Source organism: Sus scrofa, chromosome 17 (genome assembly GCF_000003025.6).
Source record: "Sus scrofa isolate TJ Tabasco breed Duroc chromosome 17, Sscrofa11.1, whole genome shotgun sequence".
NCBI lineage: Eukaryota > Metazoa > Chordata > Mammalia > Artiodactyla > Suidae > Sus > Sus scrofa.
The window spans coordinates 11,777,710-11,799,445 of NC_010459.5; the positions used below are offsets into that span (position 1 = coordinate 11,777,710).

Genomic DNA, 21,736 nt, shown 5'->3' on the forward strand with positions numbered 1-21,736 from the left:
TATGGCTCAGATTTGATCCCTGGCCCAGGAACTTCCACATGCTGCAGGTGCAGCAAAAAAAAAAAAAAAAAAAAAAAAAAAAAAAGAGCAAAATTAATTGGGAACGTGATGAGATACTGGTTGTCCATTGGTAGAAAAGAAGGCCAGTGCAACTGTTATACTAAATGCTATATTAGGAGTTCTGAGTTTGAAAGCAAACAATATCAAAGGGAAATGGGACAATAACAGCAACTTTCAGATTTCAGACATGGTGCTTTTATTCAAAAGAATAACTGCTTGACAAACTCTTAAATCACAAAGTTTGAACCAAACGGTCAGTCCTGGGAACCAGCTCTGCGAGGTAGGTATCTGCACACAGCCCCAGGGACCAACTCAGTGCTTCTCCCTGCGCTGCTTTCAATGCTGAGGGTTGTCATAGCTGGAACCACTGACCTGTGGCTCGTTCCCCACAGAGCTGTCCAAACTACCATCTGCTCCTGGGATTGGACCATCTGTTTTTGTGAAAGTTACAATATTGTTTACAAAAATCCACATTGTTGCTTTGATTTATATGTTCTAGCTCTGAAATCAGGGAGGTACTGCTAGGATGTTTAAAACACTGATTGACTCTACTTGCTTTAAATACTCTTTCAGATCCATTCCACATTTATTACTAAGTGATCAAAAAAGATGACATAATAAACAGGTCTAAAATTCTGAGAAGCCAGCATGTTCCCTTTTCAACTTCATAAGACTTCTTAACAGTGTTTCTCTGTGTTACAAAAGTTGAACATCTTAGGAGTTCCAAATATTCCAATAAAAGTATTGTAACTGTAAACGTGACACCTGAAGCAGAACACATGCACAGAAAATTAAATCTTTTCCCAAGATTTAAGACCGCTCTAGTCCCACACCAAATGTGTAATTGGTAGGAAATGCATTTCTAGACTGCTGAATGGTGGTGTAACAAACGCCTGCTCTCTAGCTTATCAGGTTAGTGACTGCGGCTGAGATATTTCCCTATGACGTATGCTATCCTATTAGACACTTGATTTGGAAGTGTAGAACCGGGATTCATGGAGTCTTGATGTGCCATCTTTCTACACGTTTCCTCTTGGGAGTGCCTGAGCTGTCCGATTCCAGTGTGTCCCCAAAAGGCTTCCAGAGGACCCTGGTGTCTCCCCATGTGGGAGTGCTGGGCATCTCGTGCCAGTTCAGTCACTTATTCATGTGTAGCTTCAGACAAAAAAAAAAAAAAAAAAACCTTTCCTCAGAGTGCCCATTGTGGCTCAGTGGTAATGAACCTGACTAGTATCCATGAGGACTTGGGTTCGATCCCTGGCCTTGCTCAGTGGGTTAAGCTGTGAGCTGCGGTGTAGGTCACAGACTTAGCTCAGATGCACTACAGCTCTGACGACCCATAGCCTGGGAACTTCCATATGCCATGGGTGTGGCCCTAAAAAGCAAAAACCAAAAAACCAAAAAACCCTTCTCTATCAGGGATTCTATAGGTACTGCCCTGCCTTCCTCACATAACTGTCTTGAGGATAAAAGGAAAAGTATGCCAGAAATTGCTTTAATTACAATGTGCTATACTGAAGAATTTCGTTTTTCTCTATGACAAGCAGCAGCTTTGTCTTAGGCCACTATTACTGGCGTTTCTTTCAGCGTCTCATTAATTGATGGCGGCCTGATAAGATGGATGACTGTCACAGGTCTGCGTTTTCTCCCCATCTGTCCACAGCAAGGCTTGCTGGTACGTGAGTGGACAGGCCCCCATGGGGACCACGACCACCCTGCTCCCTGCTGTCCAGGTCACTCCCAGCTGAGGGAGTTAAGCATTCTTAATACTTGCGGTTTTGTTTCTTCTCAAACAGAAAACTACAGGACAGTGTCAGATTCTTACGCTACAGTCCTCCAAAAACCAAGATTGCTTTCCTACTGAATTGCCTCCTTCTGCAAAGGTATGATGAATGTGGGCTAGATTTCGCCATCTAGGGACAGTATTACAGAAGTTTTCTGACAAGAGAAAACTAACCTCATCTGTCCGTTCTGCTACAGCTCACCAGTCATCCTAGTGCTCACAGCCATGAAAACCCACTGCCCTCAGGAACGGACCAAACTCTATGTGTCTACAGTATCACCCAGGTGCCTGGGGAAAAGCCCCTTTACGGTGACTGGTATATACTATTCCTATGAAAGGATCAAAGCCTTGAAATGTCATAACTGATGATGACATCAGGTGTGCTGTTGTCTTAACATCTTGTTTGTTCTTCTATTAAGAAGTGTTCTGTAAACCAGAATATGAAGTCAAATTAACAAAGTGCAAGTTTCTTCTTTCATCGTTAGCTAAGATAATTATATCAGAATGGAAAAGCAGAACTGCTCCAAATGCACAGAACTTAAGTAGTACTAAAAGAAACACCGATTTCCCCCCAATATTGTACAATATTTTATTGTGATGATATCATGTAGGTGCTCACTGAGAAGGATAAATTGGATAAACTGTACATTTGACAACATCTGACTATACACCCAATTAATCTGAGTAATCTGGGGGAGAAGAAGATACAAAAGCATCTCATCTTATGTAATTCCATATTTTCCCACAGACTTTATAGACAACACAGAATCAAGATGCACTTGTAAATCATTATAATTCTAACCTTAATATTAGAACCTGCAGCAGGTAAAAATTCCAGTCATATGTTGCTAGGCATGTGCCAAATGATAATCAGGTGTTTTAAGCTTGTAAGATAATATTCAGGTGCTTTATACTGCCACGGTCCTTTTATTTGATTTTACACATTCACTCAAATATTTTTGTAAACTCATTCTTTTCATCTGTTTAGTCTTTGTGTTATTACTTCTCGATACATAATAGAGATGTAGATGAGCAACAAGAAGATGACAAAGAAATCATCTAGAAAGCCTAGTATTCCAAACAAGGCTTCAGGTACAAAATCTAGAGGTGATATAAGGTAGAAAAAAGCTCCCATTAAACAAAGTATTATCCTGATACGGAACATCCAGAAAAGGCCCCCGACTGAAAACATCTCCCTGAATGCATGCCTCAGTAAAGTGGGTAGATCCATAATTCTTTCCATAATCTGGTAGGAGAAGAACAAATATTATGATTTATTATCTAATGTGCCAGACTTCAAAATAATATAATTTTCTTACAATGTGAAAACTCAGTTAACATGAATAAAGGAGTTTCACATATTGATTGAACACCATATTTTCTAGTTACGGATTTTAAGATAGTTTTTTGAGTAATTCCCATTGTGGCTCAGTGGACTAAGAACCCAACTAGTATCCATGAGGACATGGATTCGATCCCTGGCCTCACTCAGTGGGCTACTGAGTGATCCATTGTTGCCGTGAGCTGTGGTGTAGGTCAGAGATGGGGCTTGGATCCAGTGTGGCTGTGGCTATTGTGCGGGCCAGCAGCTGCAGCTCTGACTTAAACCCTGGCTTGGGAACTTCCATATGCAGTGAGCACAGCCCTAAAAAGACAAAAAAAAAAAAAAAAAAAAAAACTAGAAGAGATATTATTCTAAGACTTTTATAAACTGCCAGATAATATATAAGTATACACACATAACATATAAGTATATACAGGCACATCAACTTTATGGCTCTGACAGTCTAAGAATAACAATGAAACTGATGCCTTCTTAGGATATTTATTTTGCTTAGCTTGAGTTTAAGCAAATTACTAATTGTTACAGAGATTTGGGGAATACTAGGCCTTACCCTTTCTGGAAATGATTATGTTTCTGAATATATAAAGACAAATAATTAGATCATATTTACTCTGTAAATATAGTGGAAACCACTGAATTGTATACTTTAAGCAGAAGTATTTTATGGCATGTAAATTAATCTAAATAAAGTTGATTAAAAAAAATAGTACCAACATCTACTTGTATGGCCTTGAGCAAGGCAGTTTATTCTCTGACTGCAGGCTTCTCACTTGTCCCATAAGGTCCTGTGTAGGAATGACCCACCATGACTCCTCAACACAACTTCCCTGTGGTCTCGTTTCTCTGAAGTTGGCTGGTGCAAGAGAAACTGACCAGAGGAAGTAAATCACTTCCTGGGCCCATTCCACTGCCCACAGTTCAGCTATTTTTAACAATCTATATGAATATCATGAGTCCAACTCTAGGTATGTGTTTTGTTTTATTTTATTTTTGCCTTTTTAGGGCTACACCTGCGGCATATGAAGGTTGCCAGGCTAGGTAGGGGTCGAATCAGAGCTGTAACTGTCAGCCTACACCACAGTCACAGCAAAATCAGATCCCAGCCATGTCTGGACCTACAACACAGCTCATGGCAATGCCAGATCCTTAACCCACTGAGCGAGGACAGGGATCGAACCTGTATCCTCATGGATGCTAGTCAGATTCGTTTCCACTGAGCTATGACAGGAACGGCTAAGTATGTATTTTATTTGTCTAACAAATGCCAAATAAGTTGAGAGGGAGATAGAGACAAAAATGGGAAAAACTGGGAGTTCCTTTGTGGTCCAGCGGTAACAAGCCTAACTGGTATCCATGAGGACGTAGGTTCCACCCCTGGTTTTGATCAGTGGGTTAAGGTTCCCGTGCTGCTGTGAGCTGTGGTGTAGGTGAACGACTTGGCTTGGATCCTGCGTTGCTATGGCTGTGGTGTAGCCGGTGGCTACAGCTCCGATTCAACACCTAGCCTGGGAACCTCCATATGCCACAGGTGTGGCTCTAAAAAGAAAAAAGGGGATGTGTGTGGGGGAAACTGAGCAAGTGATGAGAAAACAGTTTAAAAAACCCATTATATAATCCTGTAACTCCTTTTGGAAAACTGGTTACAAAAGAACAAAAATGGTCTTTTTAGAATCACTTCCTATGATAATTTTCTATTCTCTATGGAATTTTAAAGTAGTACAGCTTTAAATATTAGTTACACAGCTTTCACAAGGTCTATGGTAAATTACTTCAGATATTCTAGTGACCAGCCAGAATGTCTTTTGAATGCTTTTCTGCCCATTTTCAGAGCTATTTTGTTCAGTTCTCATACAGTTTACACAAAATCTGTAATGATTAGACAAGAAATAAGAAATGTGTTAAGAAATGTCTGTGAATTTATCACAATCTGACTCCAACTTTGAGACAGCATAACAAAATTAAAAGCTAAATGTCTTTATTATATTGTAATTCATCACATACCAATCTTTTACACTCATTAAATATGTATCTGACACAAACGAAATAACTCAGCAATGGTATGTTTCATACTTTAAAACATGAATGAGTATCTTTTTTTTTTTTTTTTTTGCTTTTTAGGGCCACACCCACGGCATATGGAAGTTCCCAGGCTAGGGGTCGAAATGGAGCTACAGCTGCTGGCCTATACCACAGCCACAGCCACACCAGATTCAAGCCCCATCTACGACCTACACACAGCTCATAGCAACACCAGATCCTTAACCTACTGAGCGAGGCCAGGGATCAAACCCATAACCTCATGGTTCCTAGTCGGATTAGTTTCTGCTGCGCCACAACAAGAACTCCTGAATGAATATCTTAAAATGATTTTGTTTTTGTTTTTGCTTTTTAGGGCCACACCCTCGGTATATGGACGTTCCTAGGTGAGGGGTTCCACCCTATACCACAGCCACAACAACATGGGATCTGAGCCATGTCTGAGAACTATACCATTGTTCATGGCAACATCAGATCCTTGAACCAATGATCGAGGCCAGGGATCGAACCCGAGTGCTACTCGAGTTCGTTACTGTTGAGTCATAATGGGAACTCCTATTTTTTTTTTTTTTGCCTTTTTTCTAGGGCCGCTCTCATGGCACATGGAGATTCCCAGGCTAGGGGTCCAATCGGAGCTGTAGCCGCTGACCTACACCACAGCCACAGCAATGCGGGATCCAAGCCGCGTCTGCAACCTACACCACAGCTCATGGCAACGCCAGATCCTCAACCACTGAGCAAGGCCAGGGATCGAACCCGAAACCCCACAGTTAGTTGGATTCGTTAAGCACTGCACCACGACAGGAATTCCAATGGGAACTCCTTAAAATGATTTTTTTTTTAAGTTCAGTGGTAGTTCTTGACTTTGAATCACTGATTTTCAGAGAAACATCCTAAGAAACCAGTAGTGGACATGTAAGAAAATTGCTGGATGAGAAAGAGAAGAGGCTCCAAACAGCTAGGGAGGACAACAGTGACTGGGTCACACTTCTCTTGTTGTTTAAACTTCTAAAAAGATCTGCACATTGCCATCCACAACAGGTGAGCCTGTATGCCTTGAAATGTCCATGACATCACAGGATGATGGACAGTGTGTACCAAGGAGCACAGGCAGTCACAACTGTTTAATACAGAAGCATTTTAACAGCATCTATTCTTGGCTGGGAGTCGTGGTATCCATCCTATCTTAAGGATGATAACCATTAATTCCACAGATGTTAAGGGCCCATTATATCCCAGGCACTGAGACTATAGTAATGACTAACCAGGGTCCCTGCCCTCATGAAGCTTGCCTCCTGAGAGAAAGGTAGTGAACAAGGCTGAGGGCAATGACAGAGACCATCCTGGTTGATCAGGGCAGCCTCTCCAAGAAAGGTCTACATAGGAACGCCCTGCAGGATGAGAAAGCCAGGAGAGGAGCAGAGGGACATGCAATCCAAGCAGAGCAAAAGGCACGCATGAGGCATGAAGGTGGGAGGCGTGGAGCATGTCCTGGGGAGGGGGAGGGGGACCGGACCGTCTTTGTAAGCTGCAGCCAAGAGTTCAGACGCTATTCCAAAAACTGGAAGCTTTAAAATACAAAAATATCATGGCCTTACTTGTGTTTTCAAAATATTACTCAGGCTGCTGTGCAGAGAAAAAAAACTCCAAGCGAAGAGGCCATTGCAAGTTGGCTAAGCAAGAGATGGTGGTGGCTGGGACTAGTTTGATGGCTATAGACACAGGACATTCTTATGAGATAAAAATGTCAGGATCCCCCCAAAAGAGAAAAGACATGATCTCTGACTTCTTCAGAGATCAGAGGAGGACATCAAAACTGAGCTGAGTGGTAAGTTCCCATCGTGGCTCAGTGGTAACAAACCCAACTAGCATCCACGTGAGGAAGCAGGTTCGATCCCTGGCCTCACTCAATGGGTTAGGGATCCAGCGTTGTTGTGAGCTGTGATGTAGGCTGCATACGAGGCTTGGATCCCTTATTGCTATGGCTGTGGTATAGGCTGGCAGTTGCAGCTTCAACTAGACCCCCAGCCTGGGAACCTCCATATGCCATGGGTGCAGTCCTAAAAAGCAAAAAAACAAAAAAAACAAAAAACAAAGAAAACCCACTAAGCTGAGTGACTGGGAACAGGGCCAGGTTGTCTGTGTTAAGCCTGAGATGCCAGGAGCATCCTGGCAAGATGGAGGCTGAGCAGGGGAACATGGGAGGCCAGAGCTTGGAGGACAGCTTAGGCTCCCCATGTGAATTTGCACTTAGTATGCTCCGGGTCTCGAAATAAATGTTCAGTCAGACACACACTTCTATAATTCTTTGTTAAATTTTGAGAAACCTGGGATGAATCAGTATAATGTGACAGAATTTTAATCTATCAAATGCCTTTTGGGGGAAGAGGAGCAATTGTAGAATTGATATATTCTTTAAAGTGGAATGCTTTTGAATAGCTGACATAGAAAACCCCCCAAACTTAGGGTTACTAAAGGGAACATTTCAAACTGGGGGCCAGGGTAAGTAAAATAAGAATAAAACACAACGGTAAAACTCCAGAAGTTCTCAGCTGTAAGTTTCTCACATGACAAACCCTATTTCAAGAATTTTACATTTCCTTCCAATTTTTTTCTATTGCTGGCATCACTTCATAAAGTTTTATAATGCCCTTTTTTCCCCTTAAGATAGAAAATTGTAGTCCTTGGGAAAGCTATAACTCAGTAAGGACAACAATGATGAAGGTACAAACTTTATGCAAGACATACAGATTTTTCAGAATCAAAGAACATCTGTCGGTAAAACCTCAGTATACAAAGGAGAAGTATCATTACATTTTAACTGTGCACCTGCTGTATCATTACTTACAGATCTGGGCTGCCCTGAGAATCTCCGATTATAATCATTAACATCCTGATGCAGTGATATTGCGTCCTGAGACTGGTCATTTTCACCAAATACTGTTAGGAGTAAAGTTACCTGCATATTACAGGGGAAAAAAAAAAAAAGAAATTGTTACACTTTTCTGTACCAGTGATTTTTTTCACTTTATTACTATTCAGTAGAATGAGAAAAGCTTCCAAATTGGTATTTTGCTCATTTCTTTTGACACAGGCACCACAGGGGAGGAAAGTAAGTTATCATTGCCTTACAAGAAAACCCAATTCAAAATATAATGTGAACTCCTGTAACGTAAAACGGGCACCTTATTTAAATATTTTCCAATCCATGACAGGGATAAAGTCAGTAGTTTTCTCTTTGGGCTAACAGATATTTAAAGATATAACAATGATGAGAAAATATTCAGGAGCAAAATGACAGAGAAATATATACCTATAACTTTGAGAGAGAAAAATTAGGGATTTCTTTTTTTTTTTTTTTTCTTTTTTTTCTTTTTTGGCCACACTCACTGCACTTGGAAGTTCCGGGGCCAGGGACTGAATCCGAGCCATAGGTTGCAGCTGAGGCAACACCAGATCATTTAACTCATCGCACTGGGCTGGGGATCAAATCTGAGCCTCTGGAGAGACCTGAGCCACTTTTTTTTTTTTTTTTTTTTTGTCTTTTTCGAGGGCCGCACCCATGGCATATGGAGGTTCCCAGGCTAGGGGTCCTATCAGATCTGTAGTTGCCGGCCTAGGCTAGAGTCACAGCAACGTGGGATCAGAGCCACGTCTGTGACCTACACCATAGCTCAAGGCAACTTCGGATCCTTAACCCACTGTGCAAGGCCAGGGATCGAACTCAAAACCTCATGGTTCCTAGTCAGATTCGTTAACCACTGAGCCACGACAGAAATTCCTGCAGTCAGATTCTCAACCCACTGCGCCATTGGTGGGAACTGCTAGGGATTTCATTTTTGATTAAAATCATGATTCCTTATCCTTGCTGGTACTTGAATGATCTTTGAATGCAACCAACCATTAATACAGAGATGATGTTATTGCAGGAACCAGCTCTCAAGCACCCATTTCTATCACAATCAAAAAGGTAATACTTGATACTGTTATGTAACAAGATACATTTAACCTTCCTTCCTCCATGGCAGGAGGACACACTAATGTCTCAGGACAATACTCTAGTAATCTGAAGATGACAGTGTATTTTAAAATGGAACGACCCCTATAGAAATGACAGAAGAGCATGGGAGGGGGTTGTGACAAACTTGGGTTTGAACCAGGTTGCTGCTGTTTTGACCCTTCCTCAGCTCAGCTGTGAAACCAGGACACTCCTACTGTTCAGATGCTGCCCAAACAGCAAAATCCACGAGTGACTAAGCAAGGCAGAGTCGTGCAGCAGGTACAGCCATCTCGTCACAAATCTGTTAACAAGAATGCACTCTTTCCCTGAATATTAACTGAGCACCTACTGTGGGCCAGGCACCAGGCTAAGTGATAGAAATACCAAAAGATGGAGACCTGGCCTTGCCCCTTGGTGATCGCAACCCTCAAGACAGAAGGGGAGGCAGACCTGTTCAACAGTCTGGCGTCAGGCACTGGGGCAGACATTACAATGATGCTCGAGAGGAAGGACTTCTGTCTGGGGTGTCCGGAAAGTTTAACACATACAGGAATGTGGTGGGACTGCTGGCATGTAGTATCTACCACCTGTCCCCTCCTAGATGAATTACACTAAGTTAGGGGGCCTCAAAGCTATTCTTTTTTTTTTTTTTTTTTTTTTTGTCTTTTTGCCTTTTCTAGGGCCGCTCCCTCAGCATGTGGAGGTTCCCAGGCTAGGGGTCTAATCCGAGCTGTAGCTGCCAGCCTACACCAGAGCCACAGCAACTCGGGATCCGAGCCACGTCTGCGACCCACACCACAGCTCACGGCAACGCCAGACCCTTAACCCACTGAGCGAGGCCAGGGATCGAACCCACAACCTCATGGTTCCTAGTTGGATTTGTTAACACTGAGCCACGATGGGAACTCCTCAAAGCTATTCTATGGAAACAACTACCTCCACTTTCCTATCCTCTAGGCAATTTATGGGTGGTTCGAAATATAACACCCGCTAATATGTATATGCCCTAGGAAAAGCCACAGGTAGTGCCAGGAGTAGGGGACAGGTGGTGGGACTAATTCTTTAATGCAAGACCCACAGCTTGGTTTCAGCGTTGCTAGCAGATTGCTAAAGAGGAGAGGTGGCGCTGGCAAAGGAGTCAGGGTTAATGGCCTTATGCCACATCCAATCAGCCTGAGAGGCTGGACCAAAAACATGATTTTCTTCCTAACCCTGTGATAAAAAGTCAAGTATGAAAGAACGGGGAATACATATGAAAGAGGGAAAGAAGGGGAAGCCTCAAACCTTCCTCTCGATGGACAAAAAGCAAGCTGTGATAGGAGAAATAGCGAACAATGATGGAAAGGTACCCGTGTGTGTATGTGTTTTCATGTATGTATGTGTCTACGTATTTTACAATACTCACTACATGGTTTAATTTATATATGTCCCCAAATAAGGTAAAACAAAACAGTGATCTTAGGCAAGCCAAGGCAATAGAAAATAAAGAAAATCAAGGACATGCTTATCAGAGAAGCTCTAGGAGAGGATTGAGGGGAGATGGGGAAGGGGTACTGCGCAGGCCCCTGGGGCTAAGGCCAGTTTCTATCTTCATCTGAGTGGGGATCACTCAGGTGTTGCTTTGTGATCAGTCAATGAGCTATACTTCTGTGTGTGCTTTCCTGTGTGTCTGTTATGTTTTACAAAGACTTGTTGAAAAAGCATTTCCTTCTCTAATTTTATTTTATTATCTCTGTGGCCTTTCACCTTTACGGTTTTAGTGGGGTAGCCAGAGGGAGCAAAAGTAAATGCACACACCCAATACGGCTTTCCAGGCTAGGGGCTGAAATAGAGCTACAGCTGCTGGCCTATGTCACAGCCACAGCAATGCAGGATCCAAGCTGCGTCTGTGACCTACACCACAGCTCATGGCAACGCTGGATTCTCCACCCACTGAGTGACGCCAGAGATCAAATCCACAACATTGTGGCTACTAGTCGGATTCGTTTCTGCTGTGCCACAATGGGAACTCCTCAGTTTGGCATCTTGAGCTGGAAGGACTTGTTAGGACTTCCTCTTGCTCTGAAAAGACTTCCTAAGGAGGTGCTGTCTTTTTATACATTCAAGACTCATTATCAGACATATATTTGAAATGGAAAGTAAAATAAATATAAAGGATATTTTGGAAAACTATATACAAGTGATAGAAGGTCCTATTTTGCTATATTTATTAATTTAAAAACTAAGAACTTTGGTTTCTCAGATTTTCCAGTGTTTTGTTTTTCCAGTCTGTCAAAGATATTAAGAAAATTCATCCATGTTGCTGCTCTTTTTTATGGCTGAATCTCCTCAATTTCTTTGACAAACTGGAAAACCTGAGAAACTGAAATTCTTAGTTTTTAAATTAATAAATACGGCAAAAACAGGATGAACCTATCTACAAAACAAACAGAATCAGGAACACAAAGAACAGACTTGTGGTTGCCAAGGGGGAGGGAGTGGGATGGACCGGGAAGTTCGGGGTTGGTAGATGAAAACCCTTACACTTAGAACGGGTAAACAATGAGGCCCTACTGTATAGCACAGGGAACTAACTATATCCGATCTCTTGGAACACGATGGAGGATAATATGAGAAAAAGAATGTATATATATGTTGACTGGGTCACTATGCTATACAGCAGAAATTCATTCAACACTATAAATTAAAACTTTTAATTAAAAAAAAAGAATTTGAGAAAATTTAGTACATCTCATGTGTGCTGCCATTTTGGTCTGCAATATATGTTTATAAAAAGCCACTGCCTCCCTCTTGAGGTAGCTTCTATACCAACTATAATATTTATATCTGTTCTGTTAGTAATAGAGCCCTGGATGATGCAATGTGGTTATATCTCCAAAAGAAACATTTTAAAAAAATACTGTTTGGGGAGTTCCCGTCGTGGCACAGTGGTTAACGAATCCGACTAGGAACCATGAGGTTGCGGGTTTGGTCCCTGCCCTTGCTCAGTGGGTTGACGATCTGGCGTTGCAGTGAGCTGGGGTGTAGGTTGCAGACGCGGCTCGGATCCTGCGTTGCTGTGGCTCTGGCGTAGGCGGTGGCTACAGCTCGATTGACCCCTAGCCTGGAACCTCCATATGCCATGGGAGCGGCCCAAGAAATAGCAAAAAAAAAAAAAAAAAAAAAAAAAAAAAAGACAAAAAAAAAAATACTGTTTGTCACTTAAAGATATCTGGACCCTCCCCAGGGAGGGGCAGATTAAAAATAAGTTAAACGGATAAAACCATTTTTTTCCAAAGAAGTCTACCTAGGGGATAGCTGCTTAAGTCTGATTTGCCAATTTAGTTAGTCCTTTGTGGTATTACAACAAAGACTGATTAGGATCTGAGGGAGGAGTCATTTACCAGTTTTTTACTACAATTGAAGGGATTTTGTATGTGACTTCCCTTTTTTTTTTTTTTTTTTGTCTTTTTAGGGCCACATTCATGGCATATGGAAGTTCCCTGTCTAGGGGTCAAATTAGAGCTGTAGCCACTGGTCTACACCACTGACACAGCAACATGGTATCTCAGCCACATCTGCAACCTATCCCACAGCTCTTGGCCACAGCAGATCCTTAACCCTAAGCAAGGCCAGGGATCGAACCCGCATCCTCATGGATGCTAGTCAGATTCATTTTCACTGAGTCATGACGGGAACCCCTCCCTTTTTTTTTGAGATGTCTTAGAGACATTAAAAAAAAATAATGGAGTAACATCATAGAAGATTTGGATAAATGAAGTTCTGCTAAAAATACAAAAGTAATTCAAGAGTTAGATACAGAACCTATAAAAACTTACAAGGAGTTCCCTTTGTGGCTCAGCAGTAATGAACCGACTAGTATCCATGAGGACTGGGTTCAATCCCTGGCCTCATTCAGTGGGTTAAGGATCTGGTGTTGCCATGAGCTGTTGTGTAGGTCTCTGACTCGGCTCAGATCCCATGTTGCTGTGGCTGTGGTGTAGGCTGGCAGCTGCAGCTCTGATTTGACTCCTAGCCTGGGAACTTTCATATGCCGCAGGTACGACCCTAAAAAGCCAAACGAACAAACAAAAAATTACAAAATGAACTAGTATAAATGATGTTTTTGGATACAGACATTACCGTTTGCCTGCAGATTGGACAACTGATCGCCCCAAGCCATGAACCGTATCGCCAGTATGCAATAATGCAGGTACCTAGTGAGAATAAAACATTAATACTGAGGTTTTAAAGTCCATATATCCTGAGAAAGTTTTAAATATCTGACACATTTTAACAGCATCACCTGTGTTAACACGTTTTTACTTCATCCAACCAACTCTTAAGGCAAATTCAAATCTAGTAACAATTCTCAGCCACTGAAAAATATTTTCATTTAAACCACCCGTTAAGATGCAAACATTTTTATGCAATCAAAAGTGAGCACATCTGAAATACCATGTGTTCATGCCATCAGTTTACTACGGTGTTTTGTATCTTGGTTGAATATTAAAAAAAAATTGCGCTGTGTTTAAAAAAAAAAAAGCGAGCATGCATTAACTGCTTCAATGCTATGAGATTTAATAGAAACTGTTGCATTTTCTATGTAAAATAAATTAGACAATAATTGAACATCATTGTAAATATGACAACCAACAAATCCCAGTATAAATTTCCTGTTCCAAATTTGAAATGTACATTACAAAAACACAACTTGTTTTTTTAAAGTGTTTAGAAAACCAAGTTACTTATCAATAACATTAATTACATAGTTTGAGCAAGGGACCAAAGGATACAGAGAATACATGCTTTCTGCCCTAACAAAGTTTATAATCCAGTTAATCAATGGAATTATTTAACTTTTAATTAATTAATTAATTTTGTACTGGAGGTATTTGATTTTTCGGCTTGAAGGTGTTCATGAAGCAAAACAGGTAAACACAGCCTAATGGGAGGGTTACAGACTTGAAAAAGTGGTAGGTATAAGAATCAAGGTTCAGACCAGCAACAAATTAAAAAGGACTATTTTTATTTTATTTTACTTTTCTTTTGAGGATCACAGCCACAACATAAGGAAGTTCCCGGGCTAGGGGTTGAACGGGAGCTGCAGCCGCCAGTCTGCACCACAGTCACAGCAACACTGGATCTGAGCCATGTCTGCAAACCTATACCACAGCTCATGGCAATGCCGGATTCCCAACCAACTGATCAAGGCCAGGGAATGAACCTGCATCCTCATGGATACTAGTCGGATTCTCAACCTGATGAGCCAAAACGAGAACTCTACGAAGGAAAACTTTGTAAGCACTGTTTCTCTGATCACCCAGGTCCCACTGTGACTCTGAACTGCGTGCTTCCTCGCTCCCTTCTTCCTCCAGGGTCTTCTGTTCTCTAGCTCTTGCCTCAGCAACCTCGCCTAACCCTCTGTCTTCCTTATTATGATTCGTCCAGATCAAATCAAGGTCCAGAATTCAGAACCAGCACTGCCAATCAAATTGAGGAGACCACAGGGACATACTTCAATCAGGCAGAAGGTGGCTAAATCTTGAACTGTGTAACAGTAACTTTTAGTACAAAGGAAGAAAAGAGAGGGAGAACTCTCTGGGATGTGCTGGACAGTAATCGTAGAGGAGACAGGATTTGAACCGAACTTTGTGGGGCTAGTAAGATTCAGGAAGGCAGTGAGGAGGAGGGAGATGCTCCAGGTTGTGCAATGGCAAGAGCAAAGGACAAAGTAAGAAAGAAATGGATGCGAGGAGACTGCTGAGCAAGCCAAAGGCTAGAGCAAAGGCTGTGCAACCTGGACACTAGTGACTGTGGGGGAAAACCGGTTCGATGATTTAAGGACTAATTTAAAAGCAAAACCATCTGTATCTTTTCCTGTTCTCAGAGTGCTGTGGTAATTAGACAATATTTACTAATTACTTTGAGCAATCTAATTTCACATGTAAACTATATGAAAGCAAGACCTACCATATATCTGCTATTATTATTACCACCTGTAATGATGCCTTAGATTTTTTTCCAGCCACGCCCACAAGAAGTTCCTGGGCCAGGGATCGAACCCAAGCCACAGAAGTAACAATGCCAAATCCTTAACTGCTAGGCCACCGGGGCACTCCACTGATGCCTGAGATTTATGTACTACTTTTTCACCCCGAAGTCCAATGTGTTTTCACATATGTTAATTAATTAATTAATCTATTTTTGTCTTTTTCTTTTTTAGGGCCCCGCCAGCAGCATATGGAAGTTGCCAGGCTAGGGGTCAAATTGGAGCTGTAGCCGCTGGCCTACACCAGAACCACAGCAACACAGGATCCAAGCCGCATCTGAGACCTATACCACAGCTCACGGCAATGCCAGATCCTTAACCCCCTAAACAAGGCCAGGTATTGAACACGAGTCCTCATAAATGCTAGTCAGGTTCATTAACCGCTGAGCCACGACGGGAACTCCTCAAATATGTTAATTTATTTAATCCCTTATCTCTTCCATGAACTGGAGTGTAGGTGTCCTTGTTTTGCAAATTACATAATAGCCACTTGCCTGCACTGAAAAACTATGGTCCAGCAAATCAAACACTTTAGTTCATACACATCTGCTGTGACATGCTTGGTGTTTTCCTTTTTCCTCAACTTTCCCCCTCTGTAGGGGGAAGATGACTCAGTAACTTCAATCTGGGGCATAAATCTCTCTAGATCTGTTTATTTATAAAATTGGAAGAAGGCCTTGTAAGACTCCTGGAGAATTAAATAAAATAACGTGGGTTACAGATGAAGTCAGGTGAAGTTCGTTGCTGCTGTTACTTGAAACTGGCAGGAAAGGACCAGAACTGCAGCTCCACAGGCAGCTGCTGAGCTGAGTGCTGTCACACACATGGTATCAACATCCCCCAACTACTAGTCAAAGAAAGGTTTCCGTTTACATGTGAGGCTGAGGATGGTAAATAAAAGTGTCTGACAAGGAGAGCAGAATATCAGAAGGCGTCCACCTAAGAGCCAGAAGTAAGGCCGAGAACACAACACAGCCATCTTTCAACTGACCGGGTCACTCACTCCATGAACCAGCCCAGGGGCAGATAGAATTCATCAGCCGACCTGACCTGACTGATTCCAACACTGCTATGGCCACTGTGCTCACGATGGCCGGGGCCATGCCTGGACTCAGAAAAAGTCCCCAGTGGGTTAGGACTGTCAACCAGAGGCTTGAGTGGGGAAACATCTGCTTTCTCTGATGGCCACTTACTCCCCCAGCTGAGCTTTCTTTCTTTCTTTTCTTTCTTTCCTTTTTTCCTGCCTTTTTTTGGGGGGGAGGCCCACACTTGCAGCATGTGGAGGTTCCCAGGCTAGGGGTCTAATCGGAGCGGTAGCTGCCAGCCTACATCACAGCCACAGCAACCTCACCATGACAACCTCAGATCTGAGCTGAGTCTGGGACCTACACCACAGCTCATGGCAATGCCAGATATCCTTAACCCACTAGCAAGGCCAGGAATCGAACCCAAGTCTTCATGGATCCTAGCTGGGTTCACTACTGCTGAGCCACAACAGGAACTCCTCTTTTATTTTTCAACTTTTTTTTTTTTTTTTTTTTTTTTTGGCCATGCCTGTGGCATGTGGAAGTTCCAGGGCCAGGAATCGAACCCATGCCACAGTGGTGACAACATAGGATGGTTACCCTGCCAGGCCACATGGAACTCCCATTCTTTCTTTATTTTACTGCTCACTAGTTCTTCTCATAGATAATCAAGGATGGACACTGAAATAGTGTCTTATAGTTTATTAACTACTTAGGCAAAAACCTGAGGGGAGAGGTTGAAATCAGGGGATGAGGCAGTAATGGGGCTGGACAGCACTTACTAAATGAGCAGAAGCTATGGAAACCTGCATTTTGTGAAACGGATTTCAAATACTTTACTTCATCTACAATAGCATAAAAAATAACACTATATACCTGAGAATGCCATATAATGAATCTTAGACAAAAGACACAATGGGGAGAATGCAGTTTATAGATGCTACATTTAAATGAGTCTTCATATGGAAACTGGGTACATTTGGGGAGCGGTGAGAATCCTATGTTGAATACAGCTGTTCCAACGGAAAGAAACGCTACCAATAAAAAATAGGTTTAGTGATAAGATAAATCTCAAGTCGAGAGTAATATAAACCACCAGTGACGTAGTAGAACTGAGCATGCGCCCTGAAGTATGACCTACGTTGAAATCTCAGCTCTGTCCCTCTGCAGCAGGGTTGCCTTTTATAAAATTTCTATTCTTTTTAATTAAAAAATGTATTGGAGTATAGTTGATTTACGGTGTTATATTAGTTTCAGGTGTGCAGCAAAGTGAACTAGTTACACACATACATGCATCCATTCTTTTTCCCCATACAGGTTATGACACACCATTGAGTAGACCTCCCTGTGCTGTGTAGTAGGTCCTGGTTAGTGGTCTATTTTACACAGAGTAGTGTGTATGTGTTTATCCCATCCTCGCCATTTATGTCTCCCCCAATGGTTTCCTCTTTGGTAACCATAAGTTTGATTTTGAAATCTGTGATTTTTTTCCTTTTTTTTTGTTCTGTGACTTGGGTTGGGCATTTATGGCTGGCCCTTCTATGCTCTTGTGGTTTCACCTCTGTGGGTGAACCTGCTTCCATGCCCTCGTCCTCTCAACTGTTTCAGTCAGCCACCGTTTACATCATGATTGGCCAAACTGGGCCCCCAAGATTCTCAGTGAGCTTTCCTTAAATGATAGAGTAGACAGCTGTTCTACTTTTAGCTGCCCATCATCTTCCAAACAGTCCACCCAAACTGATGATGACATATGTCATTCATCCAGGGAAGATGTGGTTCCAAGCACAGGAAATCAGACCTTTGAAGTTGGTCTTGGCAAGAGCGAAAATCCTAATTTTCTTTTTTCTTGTCTTTCTAGGGCCACACCCACGGCGTGTGGAGGGAGCTGAATCGGAGCTGTAGCCTCCGGCCTACACCACAGCCACAGCAATGCCAGATCCAAACCACATATGAGACCTACACCAAAATCTGTGCTTTTGTTTCTGTTTTATAAATAAGAGCTTCTTAACATTGCTGAGCCTCGGTTTCCTCATCTATGGCGCTGGATGAAATGAAGTATGTTGTGTGCAGAATAGAGCAGGCCCATAACTACAACTCTCCCCAGTCTCATGACCCTAGCCAGCAATGACTATGTGATACTTCATTATTACCTATGAAATCTTTCTGAAAGGTCAAGAAAAACACACAGGGGTAGACAGCACCCCTTCTGATACTAAGCAAATGTGACATCAACATCCCTTCTTGTCCCATTGCATGCTCTAGGTTTCTCAAGCCTCTGGAGGTCATGAAGGAAGAGAGGCAAGAACTTCTGTACTTGCTCAGAGTGAAAAGGAGGTAGCAGAGCTGAGGGAAGGCCATGGGCAACGCCCTTGAGAAGAATCGCCCTGCATTGGGAAGGATGAGCTATTGCTTCATTTGTTAATGAACCACCAAAAAGTGACGAAAACAAGGGATGCAGTGAATCCCTCATGGTACTGATATGCTTGAATTACTATTCCAAGAAATATACTTATGGGTTTGTCTGGGGTTTTTTGTTTTTGTTTTTGTCTTTTTGCCTTTTCTAGGGCCACTCCCACAGCATATGGAGATTCCCAGGCTAGGGGTCTAATGGGAGCTGTAGCCACCAGCCTATGCCGAAGCCACAGCAATGCGGGATCCGAGCTGCGTCTGCAACCTACACCACAGCTCACAGCAATGCCAGATCCTCGACCCACTGAGCAAGGCCAGGGATCGAACCCACAACCTCATGGTTCCTAGTCGGATTCGTTAACCACTGCGACACGACGGGAACTCCGGGTTTGTCTGTTTTTTTGTTTTTTTGGCCCCTTGGCCCCAGCGTGCAGTGGCTTGACATGGGATCTCAGATTCCAGACCAGGGATTAAACCTGGGCTGCAGCAGTGAAAGCTCTGAGTCCTAACCACTAATTCCCTATTTATCAAGGAGTTGAATAACTAGTTTTCTAAAATCTTTGAACCTGCAGACACTAAATAAAAGTGGCTGACAAGCAGGGCAGGATATCAGAAGCCATCAACCTCACTCGCAAGATACAAACTGTGACGGAGAGAAAATCAGGAGCCTAGCCTGGGCATGCACACATGGGTCTTGGTCTAAATATCCAACCACCTTTACTGAGTATACAGCATTGCTTGCTTACCGCAAAAGAGATGGCCGCAGTTTGTTTCAACAGGGAGGGAAGCTTGATGTAAACAGATTGGACAGTACATGTCAGTGTAGAACTGCTGTCGGGCGGCGGCAGGCACATCCTGGTGACAAAAACGCGGCATATTCAGACATGACACACACAGGCTTGTCAAGATCATCTTTATGCTAAAGTATACTTAGGAATACAGGCAGGATTATGTGAGCCTCGACTAGTTTAAGGTCTTCCAAGTTTGACTGAATTATAAGGCTCCACTGTTTTAACTTAAACTGTATGATCTCTACCTTCCTTCCTGAACACAGTATGAAGATAAAAACCTGAATTGAGTCAGGACTTTCTGTATTAGAATAAGTAAGTTACTCCAAGGAACAGGCTAAGTTCGTTAGCTAAAGAATCAGAAATGTCAAACTACTCCTCAAGTAGTTCCATTTTTAACATCTGTTTCATTCATACAATCCTGATGGTGCTACATGCTTGAAGATTAAAAGAGACAGCTATATTGAAATCATTCTGTAAATTGTAAAACACGACCCCAGCATGAATGATTGATATCAAGAGCTCTGGAACACAGCACCATTAATATACTGAATTTAAGTTCTCCGTGAACTTAAGTTCTATGAGGCAAGAATTGTTGTCTGTTTGGTTCACAAATGAATTCCCAATGCCTAGAACAGTATCTGGCATATGGAAGATGTTCAATAAATATTTGTTGAATGGATAAGTCATAAAAATGCTCTTTGGAATCAAAGACTGACTGATGGGTAGGCAATCGATTCTTCTTTTTTTCTTTTTCTTTTTTTCTGGCTTTATTTTAGGGCTGCACCCACGGCATATGGAAATTCCCAGGCTAGGGACCAAATCAGAGCTGCAGCTGCCGGCCTACACCACAGCCCCAGCAACACCAGATCCTTAACCCACTGAGTAAGGCCAGGGATCGAACCTGCATCCTCATGGATACTAGTCTGTTACCTCTGAACCACAAAGGAAACTCTGGCAATCAGTTTTTAATTTTTGCTCTTTGATGGTAGCCATCTCAACATGAAAAGGTATGATATCCTATTAATCCAGCCTTCATAAAACATATTACATTTCTTAGTAATAGAAATATATACATATACAATATATTACTTAGAGAGTCCATGTGGTTAAAAGCAAAGAAGCAGAGGAGAAAAGTTCTTCTCCTTTGCCGAAATAGTTTTGTTAATTCTGGCCACTGAAGAAAAAGAAAAGGGAAAAAACTGCCCCTTATAGTCATTTCTTTGTAGGTCGTAGGGGAATACATTTTAGAAAGTAGGTTTTCCACTACATTTCATTAAAGCCAGCGACACAGTGATTATTCCCTCACAAGTAAATATCAGGGAAACTGCTGTCTAAGCAAGTTAAAACTAAATAAATACATGAAAATATCTTAATAGATGGAGATTAGCTATTTGCCTAATCTGGAAATGTACAATCAATGGAATAGTTTAAGGTGACTTCAAGCAGGACAACAGCCCATGCTTCCAAAAAGGAATTTATTAATGCTTCCCCACAATTTCTTACACAAGGGGAGTAATAACATCTACCCGTTTCACAAATGCACACATTTAATGTAACAACCGTACCTGTTCTGTTTGAAGTTGTTCCCGAAGCACCCTTACTAGCTCTTGGTTTTCTGGGTGAATGTTTTGATGTGCATTTCTGTTGAATAAAATATAAGGATGTCTGAATAAAAGATATTGTCAGATGAATCCATTTTCCTTATGGGTCTAATTTTTGATCTAGACTACTGGTTAACATAATTTATGTAAATGATGGTATACCACCGTATTCTAATTGCAGGACTTAAACATTCCAGGCTATTCTGAGATCACTGATGATCGGCTCATTTCAGGTTTAACAGGAATATGATGAAATCCAGAGGCCTAGAACCTTGGCGATCTAATGTAACTACAGACTTATGAATAATAACCAATTAATGCATTTATTTCTTTGATAAAATTTCTTGTATTATTATGTACTTGAACACTTTTCCATATGGAATTAGGTCTTTCTCCCCACTTTTCACCTACAAGGAGAGGGAGATAGAGAAAAACAAAAACTAAAAGGTATAATGTGGACAGGACTAAACCTAATGTACCACCAGTTACAATTAACAATAAAACAACACATTAGCAAGAAAAATGAAAAATCAAAGGCAAGAGGTTGGTGGCCTATATAAAAGGATGGGATCAGACACATGAATGCTGAAAGTTACAAGTGGGGGTTAGGTTGGTGAGGTTGGGGGGGTGAATGTGAATATTTACATATGAATC

At 41.9% G+C, this 21,736-nt stretch overlaps 1 protein-coding gene across 4 annotated transcripts in view; it reads right to left on the minus strand.

Moving 5' to 3' along the window:
• RNF170 (ring finger protein 170) overlaps window positions 233-21,736 on the minus strand; it is a 39,979-nt gene continuing 18,475 nt past the window's right edge. For all 4 annotated transcript variants that reach the window (XM_021077851.1, XM_021077852.1, XM_021077853.1 and 1 more), the window contains 5 exons: window positions 21,047-21,122; window positions 19,437-19,545; window positions 13,348-13,421; window positions 8,074-8,184; window positions 233-3,089 (listed from right to left, as the gene is read on the minus strand). In XM_021077851.1, coding sequence (XP_020933510.1) covers window positions 2,820-3,089; window positions 8,074-8,184; window positions 13,348-13,421; window positions 19,437-19,545; window positions 21,047-21,122 — 640 coding nt within the window. In that variant the 3' untranslated portion in view covers window positions 233-2,819. The remainder of the gene's footprint in view (window positions 3,090-8,073; window positions 8,185-13,347; window positions 13,422-19,436; window positions 19,546-21,046; window positions 21,123-21,736) is intronic.